The following is a 14193-nucleotide window of genomic DNA, read 5'->3' as shown; positions in this document are numbered from 1 at the left end:
ACCATTGTAGACTCTGTCAATATTTTCTCACCATCAGATTGGCCACCCACAAAATGAAAAAAAGTTGCTTGCTTAACCAAAGTTAAAAATCACACAACACCAGGTTATAGTCCAACAGGTTTAATTGGAAGCACACCAGCTTTCGGAGCATTGCTCCTTCATCAGGTGATAGACGCTCCGAAAGCTAGTGTGCTTCCAATTAAACCTGTTGGACTATAACCTGGTGTTGTGTGATTTTTAACTTTGTACACCCCAGTCCAAATCTTGCTTAACCAAGGCAGCTTTCTGGTGAAATGCCATTTGTCATTAGAGCCAAAGGTATCATGGCCCAATGTTGGGCAGCAGGAATGAAAAAAAACACAACCATGTTCCAGCCTCAGGCTTCTTTAGATGCTGATTGTATCGCAAGAAACAATGGTTTTGAGCATGCTTGTTCCAGACTTTAATTCTTAAAAGAAAGGAGATGAATTTGTGTACCTTGAGTAATCTTAAGTACATGTATGACAGAGTGGATTAATTAATACCCAGCAATTAATTCATAACTGAATCTAATGAAGTTTTGGGTCATTTAATTTTTTTGTGGTTTCCAGCAAAGTTCCTGCATCTACTTCTTGCTTCATTATGGCTGCTGTTAACACTCATCTTCACTGTCTCACTCAACACTTCTGTTGTTTCTCCATCACCAAGCTGTTTGTCCTATATCCAGTGTGCATAAGCAAAACTTCCCTCTAACTAAAAATCATGAAGACTAATGCCATTGAGTGAAATTTAATTCAGGTGGAAAGCAATGGGTGCCCTTCAGTGTTATGGTCACAGTCCTGTAACTCCCTTCCCAATACTGTGGGTGTATCTATAGCACATGGACTAGCAGTGGTTCAAGAATATGACTCGCCATGAACCTCTCAAGGACATAAGTAATGAGTACAAAATGCTAGTCTAGCCAGTGACTCACCTATTCCTTGTTTGATGGAAGCCATCGTATGCCAGAAAAACCCTCATCCAAGCATGCCTTTGTGCCTTTAGACCTATATAATCCAGCACATTCTACCGTCCATAAACTTGAGGTCACCCAAAACTGTGCTCCCCCCATCTTAATTCAAAGCTCTTCGGATGCTGCCTGAACTGCTGTGCTTTTCCAGCACCATTCTAATCTAGAATCTGGTTTCCAGCATCTGCAGTCCTTGTTTTTACTTAATTCAAAGCAAGTCTCATCACCCTTACTCATTGAACTACATCAGTTACCACTAAAGCAATGCCTTATTTTTAATATTCTCATTCTGGTTTTTACACCATGCTATATTGTTAAAAGCAAAATACTGAAGATACTGAAAATTTTGACCAAACATAGAGAATGTTGGCGAAACTCAGCAGGTCTGGTTGCATCTTTGGAGAGAGAAACAGAGTTAATGTTTCCAGTCCGGTAGGACTCTTTTTCAGAAACATGTTCAAAGTTCTGAAGAATAGTCATACCAGAATCAAAACATTAACTGTTTCTCGCTCTTTATAGATGTTGCCAGACCTGCTGAGATTCTCCAACATTCTGTGTTTGTTTCATTCAATGTTGTGGCCCCTCCTAAACTGTGTAATTTCCACCAGCCTCATTACTTGCTAGATTATCTGGGCACCCCAATTCTGCTATCTTCCACATGCCCCATTATAATTGTTCCACCATGAAAGAACTTTTTAAAAAGCTGGCCCGACGTGACCTAAATCCTGAAATGGTTTGGTGTTATAGTTTATCGCACTCCTGTGAAGCACTTTGGGATTTTTTTTACTGCTGTGTGCGGTAGTTAGGACCTGAAGTGGTGAAGTGACATCACAAGATAAGCTCTGGCAATTAGGTTACACGGCAATTTTCCTGGCAGTAAATAATCAGATCTTCAGTTTGCTGGGCCAGTTCTTTTAGTCTCTGGTGTGTGCTTCAGTGATTGTTTTAAGTGTTAACAGCATGTCCAAATGCAGCAAAATCTGGACAATATTCAGGTTTGGGCTGACAAGTGCTAAGTAACATCAGTACTTCACAAGTGCAGGCAATGATAATCTTTCACAAATCATCAGCCCTCAACATTCAATGGGATAACCATCTCTTAATTCCCACGAATCACCATCCTGGGGGTCAACTTTCACCAGAAATTGAAGTGGATTAGCCATGTAAAAACAGTGGCTACAACAGAGTCTGGTAATTCTGCATACAGGTTACTGTGATCAAGAGTAAAATAACTCCATGAAAGCTGGTATCCCATCACCAAGTCACCCTTTGTTTACACATGCATAGGACATAACACTGACCCAGCCATCAGAGAGGTGGATCCTAGAGTGAACAGAACCCCTGACTCTCCTGTCAGCTAGGATTCCCTGTTTGGACCAGGTTCCCAATCAGGGAACTTATTTTTTATTTTCTGTACTGAGATTCTAATCTCCTGATTTTTTTCTTCTTTCACCAAACAGCAGCAATGCTTATTTTTCCCAGCACCCATGTCATGAGTGTGCAGGTATAGGACACAGTGAAGAAACAACAAGAGCAGAAAACTTTATTGACATCCAGGGAACTTATATTCTGTGAAATCCACCTAGCTGACATTGTTCCAATCACTACAAAGAGCCCATTAAAAAAAACCCATTGAGTTTGCACCATTCAAAAACAAGCTCCTAACTACTTTAATCCTATTTTCCAGCACTTGGCCCAAAGCCTTGATTGCCTTGGCATCGCAAGTGTACATCCAAATACTGTTTAAGTGTTATAAGGGTAGTGAGAAGTCTCTTATAGGTAGTGAGTTCTGACCTTTCCAGGCCTTATGAGTTCCAGATATCTACCATCGCCCGGATGGAAAGGTATTTCATCACATCCTCTTGAAACCTCCTGTCCCCAAAATGTAGCAGTACAAGTAGATACGGTTGTAAAGAAGGTATATGGAATGCTGTCTTTTACTGATAAAAGTATAGAATACAAAAATAAGGATATAATGATTAAAGAAAATACTGTGAGCCCACAACTGGAGTATTGTGTGCACTTCTGGTCACCACATTAGAGGAAGGACATAATATTTCTGGAGAGTCCAGAGAAGATTTACTAGAATGTTGCAAAGGGCTGGGGAATTGTAGCTATGAGGAGAGATTGGAGAAGTTGAAGTTGTTTTTCCTGGAACAGAGAAGGCTGAGGGGTGACATAATTAAGGTACACAACATTGTGGGGAGAGATAGAGTAGACAAGAAGAACCAGCTTCCCTTGGCAGAGAGTTCAAAAGCCTGGGGTCACAAATTCAAATTAAGTGACAGAAGGATTAAAGGGGACGTGAGGGAAAACTACTTTGTTTAAGCACAGAGGGTGGTGGGTGTCTGGAATTTGCTGCCCGAGTTGGTGGTGGAGGCAGAGACCCTAAACTCTTTTTAAAAAGCACCTGAGTGTGCACTGCACCCTTTGGGCTGCAAGGTAGAGGGTTATGGGCCACAAGCAAGAAGGTGGGATTAAAAAGGCTATCTATGTGCCTCTGGGTTGACATGGTCAAGATAGGCCGAATGGCCCCTTTCTGTGCTGTCTCATTTCTAAAGTAGGTGCTTATCAGGGTCCAACCACTTTTTACGTACTCCCTTGCCTTGTTTATCCTTTCCGTATGCACTCTCTCACATATATTTAGATTGAATTCTATTTGCTACTGATCAGTCCATCTGATATGCCCCTCATTACTCTTGTGTAATCTAAGGCTATCTTCCACACTACTAACACCTCATCAATTTTCATATCGTCCTCACATTTACGAATCAACTCTCCTACATTCAAGTCTATATCATTTCACTATAATACAAACAACAAGGATCCTAAAATTGGTCTGTGCAGATACAGATTTCCAGTCATAAAAACTCCGCTCGACCATCCCGCTCTGCTTCGTGCCACTCATCCAAATCTGCATCCAACTTTCCAAATTTCCTTGAATTCAATAGGCTCTTACCTTTGCTATCAGTCTATCATGCAGGACCATATCCTAAAGCCTTGCTGAAGTCCAAGTAGAATACGTCAAATGCATTGCCCTCATTTACACACCTGGTTACCTCTTTGAAAAATGTAATCAAGTTGGTCAGACATGACCTCCTGAACAAAACCAAACTAACTGTTCTTAATGCTGCCTCTCCAAATGCAGATTAATTCTGTCCCTTGGAATTATTTCCAACAGCTTCACCAGGTTGAACCAACTGGTCTGTAATTTCCTGGTTTATCTCTTTCTCCCTTCTTGAATAAGTATACCACATTGGCTGTCCTCCCTGTGGCCAGAGATGAATTGAAAATTATTGCCAACAACCCTTGCCTCTCTTAACAGTCTGGGATCCATTTTATCTGGTCTTGAAAATGTATTGACTTTTAAGCCTGTGGCAAGTAAATAACCTCCAAACTCCCTGTCCACTGTCCACCATCTACAAGGTATAAGTCAGGATTGTGATGGAATATGGCCAACTTCCCTGGATGAGTGCCGATCCAACAATTCTCAATACGTCTGACACCAACCAGGGCAAGATTGCCTACTTGGTTGGCACAAACACACAGACATTTAATGCCTCAACCTTCAGTTGCAGCAGTGTCTACCATTTAGAAGATTTACTGCAGAAATTCACTAAAGATCTTTTGACAGCATCTTCTAAAGCCACAACCATTACCATTTAAAAGGATGAGAGCAGTCAACATGTAGGATCACCACAATCCGCAAGTGCCCCTCACCGTACTGACTTGGAAAAGGGGCAACTTTTTCACGCAGAGGAAGTGGTGGAGGCTGATACAATTGCAACATTGAAAAGGCATTTGGATGGGTATATGAATTGGAAGGGTTTAGAGGGATATGGGCCAGGTGCTGGCAGGTGGGACTAGATTGGGTTGGGATATCTGGTCGTCATGGACGGGTTGGACCGAAGGGTCTGTTTCCATGCTGTACATCTCTATGACTCTATGACTTCAGTGTTGCCTGGTCGAGTCCTGATACTGACTTCCTAATGGCATTGTGATACACATACACTGAATGGATTGCAGTGGTTCATGAAAGCAGCTCATCACCAGCTTTTCAAGTGTAATTAGGAATGGGCAATAAATGTTTGCCCAGCAGCATCAAACACACTCTGTGTATGAACAAAAATCAGTTAAAGAAGTAATGTGTATTTACATGAATTGAACCTGATAGAGCCACCTGTTGCTCCACCTGCTGCTCCTCTGATGTTTCTGCCATAGCTCTTCAGCTATGTCAGAAACATCATCTAAACACAGTGCTATAGAACCATTGACACCCACTTAAGGAAAAGATTAGAACACAAGATTGGGAGAAGAGCAGAAGGAGGTCACAGGATGTTTGTAAAAGAGTTCCACGAAGAGGACACTTGTCTGCAAGGTACTAGGTATCTGATATTGCTGAAAATATAGAGGAAAAAGGCACATTCTTGCTCATTCCATTCTTAATACTGGCGCACCTTAATTCAGCTACTTTATATGACAAGCAGGCTGATGATAATATGAACACAGACATTTTGTTTTACAGTCCACCCTCATTCCCTCACAATCTACTGAATTCCTTTTTTCATTTATAGGATGAGGCCGTCACTAGTCAGGCCAACATTTATTGCCCATCCCTCATTGTCATAAGGACAGTTAAGAGACAATTACATTGCTGGGTGCCTGAAGTCACACAAGAGCCAGATCAGGTGAGGATGGCAGTTCCCTGCATTAGTGAATCAAATTGGTTTTTCCAATAATCAATAACAGTTTCATGGTCATCATTAAAACCTTAATTCCAGATTTTATTGAATTCAAATTGCATTCTTTACCATTGCAGGATTTTAACCCGGTTCCCCAAAACATTATTTGGATTTATAGATTAACAGTCCACACAATAATACTGTCTGAGATACCTAGAATCTTTGAATCATACAGGGCAGAAGAGGTCCTTCAGCCTATTGAATGTATACTGCGAGCAAACACTACCAATTACACTAGTCCCACATTCCCACACGAGGTACATAGCTTTGAATTTTATAACATTTCAAGTGTTCATCCAAGTACCTTTTTAAAGGCTGTAAGGTTTCCCACCTCAAATACCCGTCCATGCAGTGCAATCCAGACCTCCACTACCGTCTGGGTGAAAAGGTTTTCCTCAAATCCCCTCTAAACCTCCTGCCTTTCACTTTAAAATTATGCTGTTTTGTCATTAACCTTTCAACTAAGGGGAACAGTTGCTATCTGTTCACCCTATCCATACCCCTCACAATCGTACAGGGAAAGGTAAAGTGACTGTCGTCTCACCAGACCATGGGCTGCTCTCTCATTAGTGAGAGATGACTGATTAGATTAGATTACTTACAGTGTGGAAACAGGCCCTTCGGCCCAACAAGTCCACACCGACCCGCCGAAGCGTAACCCACCCATACCCTTACATTTACCCCTTTACCTAACACTACGGGCAATTTAGCATGGCCAATTCACCTGACTTGCACATCTTTGCACTGTGGGAGGAAACCGGAGCCCCCGGAGGAAACCCACGCAGACACGAGGAGAACGTGCAAACTCCACACAGTCAGTCGCCTGAGTCGGGAATTGAACCCGGGTCTCTGGCGCTGCGAGGCAGCAGTGCTAACCACTGTGCCACCGTGCCGCCCACTGATGGTGGTATAACCTGAGGGTCACCACGTCTGAGGTGAGGGAACCGGTTGAAAAGGGGATTCCTTCATGACAACTTCAGCCAATGTTGGCACCATGCTGCATTGTGAATCAGCCATCCAGTCAACTAAGCTAACTGACTCCTAAATCTTTTACATTGCTGTTAAGTTTCCTCCCCTACCTTCTCAGCTTTTTCTGCTCGAAAGAAAACAACCCCAACGTCCCCAGCCTCTCTTCATAGCTGAAGTACTTCATCCTAGGCATCATCCTGGTGAATTTCCTTTGAACTCCCTCCAGTGCAAACACATCCTTTCCATTGCGGTGACTAGAACTGCAAACGATATGTCAGCTGTGGCCTATCTAAAGTTTTGTACATCTCCAACATAACCTGCTCTTACTATGTATGATTAATAAAGGCAAGCACGCTATATTCTCTCTCAACTACCTTTTTAATCTGTCCTGCCAACTTCAGGGATCTGTAGACAAGTGAACAAATATTGTTGTTCTATCTTCACAAAAGAGGACACAAATAATTTCCCAGAAATGATAGGGAACCAAGGATCTAATGAGAGGGGGGAAACTGAAGAAAGGCAACATTAGCAAAAAAAACACTGCAGAAATTAATACGGTTGAAAATTGACAAATTCCCAGGGTCTGATCATCTACACTGCAGAGTAGGGTCTTGAAAATATTGCATGCATTAGTGGTCATTTTTCAAAATTCTATAGGTTCTGGAGCAGTTACTACAGATTGAAGCAAATGTAATTGCAATATTTTTTAAAAAACGGAGACAAGAAAAAGAAGTGAATCACAGACCAGTTAGCCTAACATCAAAAGTGAGGAAAATGTTAGTATCTAGTGTAAAAAACGTGATGACTAAGCACATGGAAAGCATATGGGGATTAGACAAAATCAGCGTGGGTTTATGAAAGGGAAATCATCTTTAATTAATCTGCTGGAATCTTTGGGAGTGTAATGAGTAGAATAGATAAGGGAGAACCAGTGGAAATGGTGTACTTGGATTTCAATAAGGTATCACACAAGAGACGAGTGGACTAAACTAAAGCACATGGGATTAGAGGGATTATACTGGCATAACTTGAGAAGTGGTTGACAGACCAGAAATGGAGTGGAAATAATGGTCTTTTTCCAGTTAGCAGGCAGTCACTAGAGGTATACTAGGATCAGTACTTGGGCCTCAACTATTCACGATAAATAAATGACTTGAATGAGGAAGGCATATGCAACACTTCCAAGTTTGCTTATGACGCAAAACTAGGTGAGATTATGAGTTGTAAGGAGGATACAAGGATCCTTCAGGGCAATTTAGATAAATTGAGTGTATGAGCAAATAAAAAAAATGTTAACAGGGCTAAACAGATTGGATTCAAGGAGGTTGTTTCTCTAGTCTGGGGAATTTAGAACCAAGGGTCACAATATCAGGATGGGGTAGACATTTAAGCCTAAGATGGAGAAACATTTTTTCACCAAACTTTGATAGACTGTGAAGGCCCAAATCACTAGGATATATTCAAGAAAGAGATTGATAGATATTTAGATATTAAAGACATCAAGGTATATGGAGAGAAAGCAGGAAAATGGCATTGAACTAAATATTATGGTCTAGGACATTAAGTTGTACTGGATCCATGATAAGCTGGCAACTTGAATTTAAAAATTGGCTAGGTCATAGGAGACAATGATGGTTGTGGAGGGGTGCTTTTCTGACTGGAGGTCTATGACCAGTGGTGCTGTGCAAGGATCAGTGCTGGGATCCCTGCTGTTTCTAATACATAAATGACTTAGATGGAATGATTAGCACATTTGCAGAATATACGAAAATTAGTGGATATTGAGGACAGTGGTCAAAAGATACAACAGGATAAAGATCAATTGGAAAGTTGAGGGGAGAAATGGCAGATGGAGCTTAATCTGAACAAGTGCAAGGTGATGCATTTTGGGTGGTCAAATGCATACTTGCCTTCATCGGTTGGGGCAAGTCATGTTGCAGGTATATAAGCTTTTAATTTGACCACATTTGGAGCATTGTGTGCAGTGCTGGTCGCCACACTATAGGAAGGAGTGAAGGCTTTGGAGTGGGTACAATAGAGACTTATCAGGATGTTGCCTGGATTGGAGTGTATTAGCTACAAGGAGAGGTTGGACAAACAAGGATTGCTTACACTAGAGCTTAAGATTATTATTAATTCAATTATTATGAATTATTAATTAATTAAAATATGAGAGGCATGGATAGAGTGGATAGTTGGAGTCTTTTTCCCAGGGTGGAAATATCAAATACCGGGGGCAAAGGTTTAAAGTGAGAGGGGAAAGGTTTAAGGGAAATGTGCTAAATTTGTTACACAAAGGATAGTAGGTCCTGGAATGCATTGCAAGGAAATGTGATAGAAGCAGATACATTAGCAAAGTTTAAGAGGCATTTAGACAGACATATGAACAGGCAGAGAATAGATGGACATGTATAATATGCAGGCAGATGGGATTAGTTTAGAATGGCATCATGGTCAGCACAGACATGGTGGGCTGAAGGGTCTGTTCCTGTGCTGTATCATTCTATGTTCCTAAGGACTGCCTTGACCATGTTGAATGGCTACACAGACTTGAATGGAGAAATGGTTTACTTCTGCTCTTTCCTTCTACATTTCTATGTTAAAATAAATTGTACCTGGAGTGGGAGAAAAATCTTCCATACAATTTGTAATAACTGTACCTTTTCGGAGAGATGCACCAATCAGTCTTGTGAGAAACAAGGCATTTATTTTGTTGTAAACATTTGTCTGTAACAAAGTGTTTCCATAAAATGGAGATGGCTGCTTTAGACACTGGATAGTGTCCTAACTGATATGCAACCTAAAAAAAACATTAAATTATAATTGAGTTAGCATGCAACTTTCTGTAATGATTCTGTGACAGAAAACAGCAACATTTTAAATAAAATTGTCAACAAGTAATTAGATAAGTTCATTAACTAAACTAGTAAAGACTGCTAGCAGTGTGCATTTCCCTTTGTTTATGGGTGGAAAGTTAGTTTTCTCTGAACATCCATGAGGCCAAGCAGGAACAGCAGAGAGATGGCCTTAAGAACAATCACTGCCTCACTTTCTCAAAATAGTTTTCACCAACACTGCTGCTGCCCATTTCTTTTTAATAATACATGCAAATAAAGACAGGTGGTGAAGTCCAGCAGGTTTTCCATCTTTCTGACAATATTACCAACATTTTCCAAGTTAAAAATCACACAACACCAGGGGTCTGAAAACTAATACTTCCAAATAAACCTGTTGGACTATAACCTGGTGTTGTATGATTTTTCACTTTGTCCACCCCAGGATGAAAGCCTTCTCTTTGTCTATTTAATAGTACAACAGCACTGCTGGATTTCCTCCTTTGTACTCACTGATTGGCCTTGGATAAGTGGAATTGCTTAATAAATAGACTTTAAGAGGTCAATGGCAAACTTTGGTAAAACTTTGTTATTTCATGATAATACTCAATTATTATTTCACTTCTTGAACTAATAACTCCCCTTAAGCTTCTCTTAAGTTTCATCTTTTTTCACCACTGTTCATTTATTTAACAGTACAGTTCTCCTTTAGGTGCTATTTTTCTTTCACTATCATGTTGTTCTATTAGCTGTTAATGTTGTCCCATTAGCTACCTCTAACAGATGTTAGGGGTAGATTCTTTACTCATCGAGTCGTGAGTTCATGGAATGCCCTGCCAGTAGCAGTGGCGGACTCTCCCTCTTTATGGGCATTTAAACAGGCATTGGATAGGCATATGGAGGATAGTGGGCTAGTGTAGGTTAGGTTGGCTTGGATCGGTGCAACATCGAGGGCCAAAGGGCCTGTACTGCGCTGTATTTTTCTATGTTCTATGTAGCTGCTACTATTGTTATCACAATACTAATCCATGTGCAGAGTTTCAACTTGAATCTTTAAGAAGCTGAAGGAATTTTTTTTTTTTTTCAGAGTCCTCAGAAGGTGGTGGAGATTTTTGAGTTGGAGATAGATATATTGTTGTGAGGTTGGGAAATCAAACGTGATCAGGGGTAGATGGGAATGTGGAATCCAAAACACAAACAGGTCAGCCATTTGGAATATGTGTATGGGTACTCAACGAATTTGCACAGGCCTGCCAGGAAGTGACCCCTCACCAGTGAATGATTGGGAGGCTCGGTGCCATGAAAGTTTTAGAAAATCATCAGTATGTGGTGGGTATGAGCTCTTCATGAGGTGGGTGTGTCTGTGAAACACGGCTGTACAGGGGTAGACATAGACAGAACATCCTTCCTATGATTGGCACAGGCTGCCCAGGTGTAATGGTAGGACTTCCTATGCCCTTCAAAAGGAAAGGAGGATCTCCCTGGCCAAGACAACATGGCCAAGACAACATGGAGCAGAGCCTCTATTGAAGCAAGAGTAAAAGTTGGAGATGGTTATTGATGCTTGGCAGGCATCTGTAGGATGGAGTGGGAGCAGTAGCTGCTCTTTATTCTGGAGTGATGGGGTACCTGGGTGGCCTTAAAATATGGTGCCAGAACAAGCAACTCTGGAAGGTGCCTTTGTGGTCAAGTATTTAATCTCTCCATTCATTTAATGATTCGGCATTAACTTTCCTCAGAACACACTTTTATGCGAAATAAGCCGACGAGTATATGCTTGGTCCAGATTTCACAATGAGCATAGGCCATGGTGGATGTGACGCCATCTAAGACATCCAGTGCCATACTTTAACACCGAAATAGACAAGAACATCCCATTGGCATGGTGACACAGTGGTTAGAACTGCTGCCTCAAAGTGCTAGGGAGCTGGGTTCAATTCCAGCCTAAGGCGACAGTCTGTTTGTAGTTTGCATATTCTCCCCGTGTCTGCATGGGTTTCCTCCGGGTGCTCCGGTTTCCTCCCACAATCCAAAGATGTGCAGGTTAGGTGATTTGGCCATGCTAAATTGCCTGTAGTGTTCAGGGATGTGTAGGTTAGGTGCATTGGTCAGTGGTAAATATAGAGCAATGGGTTTGGATGGGAGACTTTTCAGAGGTTCAGTATTGACTTGTTGGGCTGAAGGGCCTGCTTCCATACTGTAGAGATTCTAAGATCTGTTTAGTTCAGTTTTGCGAGGTAGTTGGCAGAGATGAGGTTGGGGTGTTTGGGTAGAATGTTCTGGATCTGAAAGCTAATGAATTGATTCTGAATCAGAGTCCTCATTTCTGATCCAGATCAATTAAAAAATTGCCATTTAATATTTGGTGCAGTTTTTCAAGTGAAGTCTGAGACAGGAGCCTTCCATTCCAGGTATGCATGAAGCCCAGCTGCCAAATTGGCAGCTTTTGAGAGAAGCTAAGTATGAGGGGAGAGTGCCAGCTAAGTGGGGGAGTAGGATGACAGGTCAATGAATGATGTAGAGGTTAGAATGCCAGGTGGTTAAGATAATAAGGTGCAGTCAGGTGGCAGGTGGGTGAAGAGCAAGGATAACAAGCAGTTGACAGGTACAGGTACCAAGTGATTGAGTTAGTAGGGAGATAGGTGGTATGGGGTACAGGTGCCAGCTATGTGAAGGGTACAGGTGCTGGAGATGAGGGGGGGTGAGGTAGGGGGAGGAGAAATTGGAGGCTAAGGGGACAGAAGGGGTTCATGTCTAAATAGAAGGATGGGAGTCAGGTGGAGTGGAAAGGAGTGTGATGTCAGATCCCTAGGGGAGTCAGGAAAGTTGTTAGAGGTCAAGGGGGCTTTGAGTTGATGAGCTGAATAAAGCCTTGGGTGTCATTTATGTGGCATGAGGTGGATGACGTTTCAGTTGGGAGTCAAAAGGTGTGATGCAAAGATCAGGAAGAAGATCAGGAAGAAGTGGTTTATCTGAATCAAACTCAGTGCTGAGGACTACTTGGAAGGTTACTAAATGTCTTTCAGAAGTTTCAACTTCCCAGACAATTCTCGCAAAGCCAGCTGCAATGGGATTTCCACAGGATCTCGATATGTAACTCCAACCTTCACTGCTACAACTGTAATCCTTTTGGAAAATTTGGGCCAATGTTGCAATAGCTATGGCCATTATGGAATCAAAGCCAAGCTCCAAAAGTTGTGAGTAATCAGTCGTGTTTACATTGTTGATCAGGCAAATGACTGACAATTTTACTCAGTTGTAGTAATAATTCATATTGTTGTGGTTCCTGAATACATGCTTGCTTGTTTACACAGCCTCATGTCACCTAGGGAATTATTTTCTATATAGGACTACAGCTTTTCTTTCCAGCATCAATGACAGAAATTTCAATGAGAGTTTTATTTGATTGGTACATATTAATTTTCCTTCACCTGCACCCATTGCTGCGTGATGCCAAAGCATTGTATGTAGGGGATGCTGGATGAATGATAGGGTTATGCAATGTGGCAAGGGGGTGTGGTAAGGGTTAGGGTAGGGAGCATAAGAACGATATTAGGAGCTCAGTTACTGTCCCAGAGAACCAAATCAGGCCATCTCACCAGCTGATCTCAGCTCCCACATTCCTTCCACACTGCAATGCAGCTTGCAAACTGCACATGGAGTTGTGCAAACTGCCTTGCACATCTTATCTTCAAAGTTTGCAAGAAGATTTGTAGCTCGGGTGCTCGTAACAAATATATGAACAAATCAACAGCACACCCACTGGCTCACCCATCTCTGGACTCATAGCAGAAGCGGTAATGCAAAGATTAGAACAAACAGTCTTACTGCAAATTCAACCCAAACTCTAGGTCAGATATGTAGATGACACCTTTGTAATCATTAAAAACACAGAAATAGAGAACACACACCAGATCATCAATGCCACACTCACAGGAATCCGATTCACTAGAGAGGAAGAAAAGGACAACCAACTCCCATTCCTAGACGTGATGGTACAGAGAACACCTAACGGAGAATTCACCACAAAGGTATACAGGAAAGCCACACACACAGACCAAGTCCTGAACTACGAAAGCAACCACCCCAACACACACAAAAGAAGTTGCATCAAGACACTATTCAAAAGGGCCACAACATACTGCAGTACACTAGAACTGCAAAAAGAAGAAGAACACCTATACAATGTATTCGCTAAAAACGGATATCCCCGCAATTTCATCAACAGATGCCTAAGGGAAAGACAATGGAACAAGGACATGCCGCAACCTAAAGGACTAGCCACACTACCATACACCAAGAGCACTTCCGAACTAACAGCCAGACTACTGCGACCACTAGGACTCATAACAGCACACAAACCAACAGCCACTCTCAGACAACAACTCACCAGAACAAAGGACCCAATACCCAGCATGAGGAAAACCAATGTAGTGTACAAAATCCCATGCAAGGACTGCACAAAACACTACATAGGACAAACAGGAAGACAGCTAACGATCCGCATCCATGAACACCAACTAGCCACAAAACGACACGATAAGCTATCCTTAGTAGCCACACACACAGATGACAAGCAACATGAATTCGACTGGGACAACACTACTATTATGGGACAAGCCAAACAGAGAACAGCCAGGGAATTCCTAGAGGCATGGTG

At 41.8% G+C, this 14193-nt stretch overlaps 1 protein-coding gene across 1 annotated transcript in view; it reads right to left on the bottom strand.

The window, feature by feature from the left end:
• Positions 1 to 14193, bottom strand: part of cfap54 (cilia and flagella associated 54) — a 527984-nt gene that overhangs the window by 328297 nt on the left and 185494 nt on the right. Inside the window, exon 24 of the mRNA XM_087999737.1 lies at positions 9360 to 9499. Within this exon, the coding sequence (XP_087855863.1) occupies positions 9360 to 9499 (140 nt within the window). The remainder of the gene's footprint in view (positions 1 to 9359; positions 9500 to 14193) is intronic.

This window comes from Chiloscyllium plagiosum, unplaced genomic scaffold (assembly GCF_037043375.1).
Source record: "Chiloscyllium plagiosum isolate Xiang-an unplaced genomic scaffold, Cpla_swu_hap1 HiC_scaffold_23, whole genome shotgun sequence".
Classification (NCBI taxonomy): domain Eukaryota; kingdom Metazoa; phylum Chordata; class Chondrichthyes; order Orectolobiformes; family Hemiscylliidae; genus Chiloscyllium; species Chiloscyllium plagiosum.
This window is presented reverse-complemented; position numbering and strand designations above follow the sequence as displayed.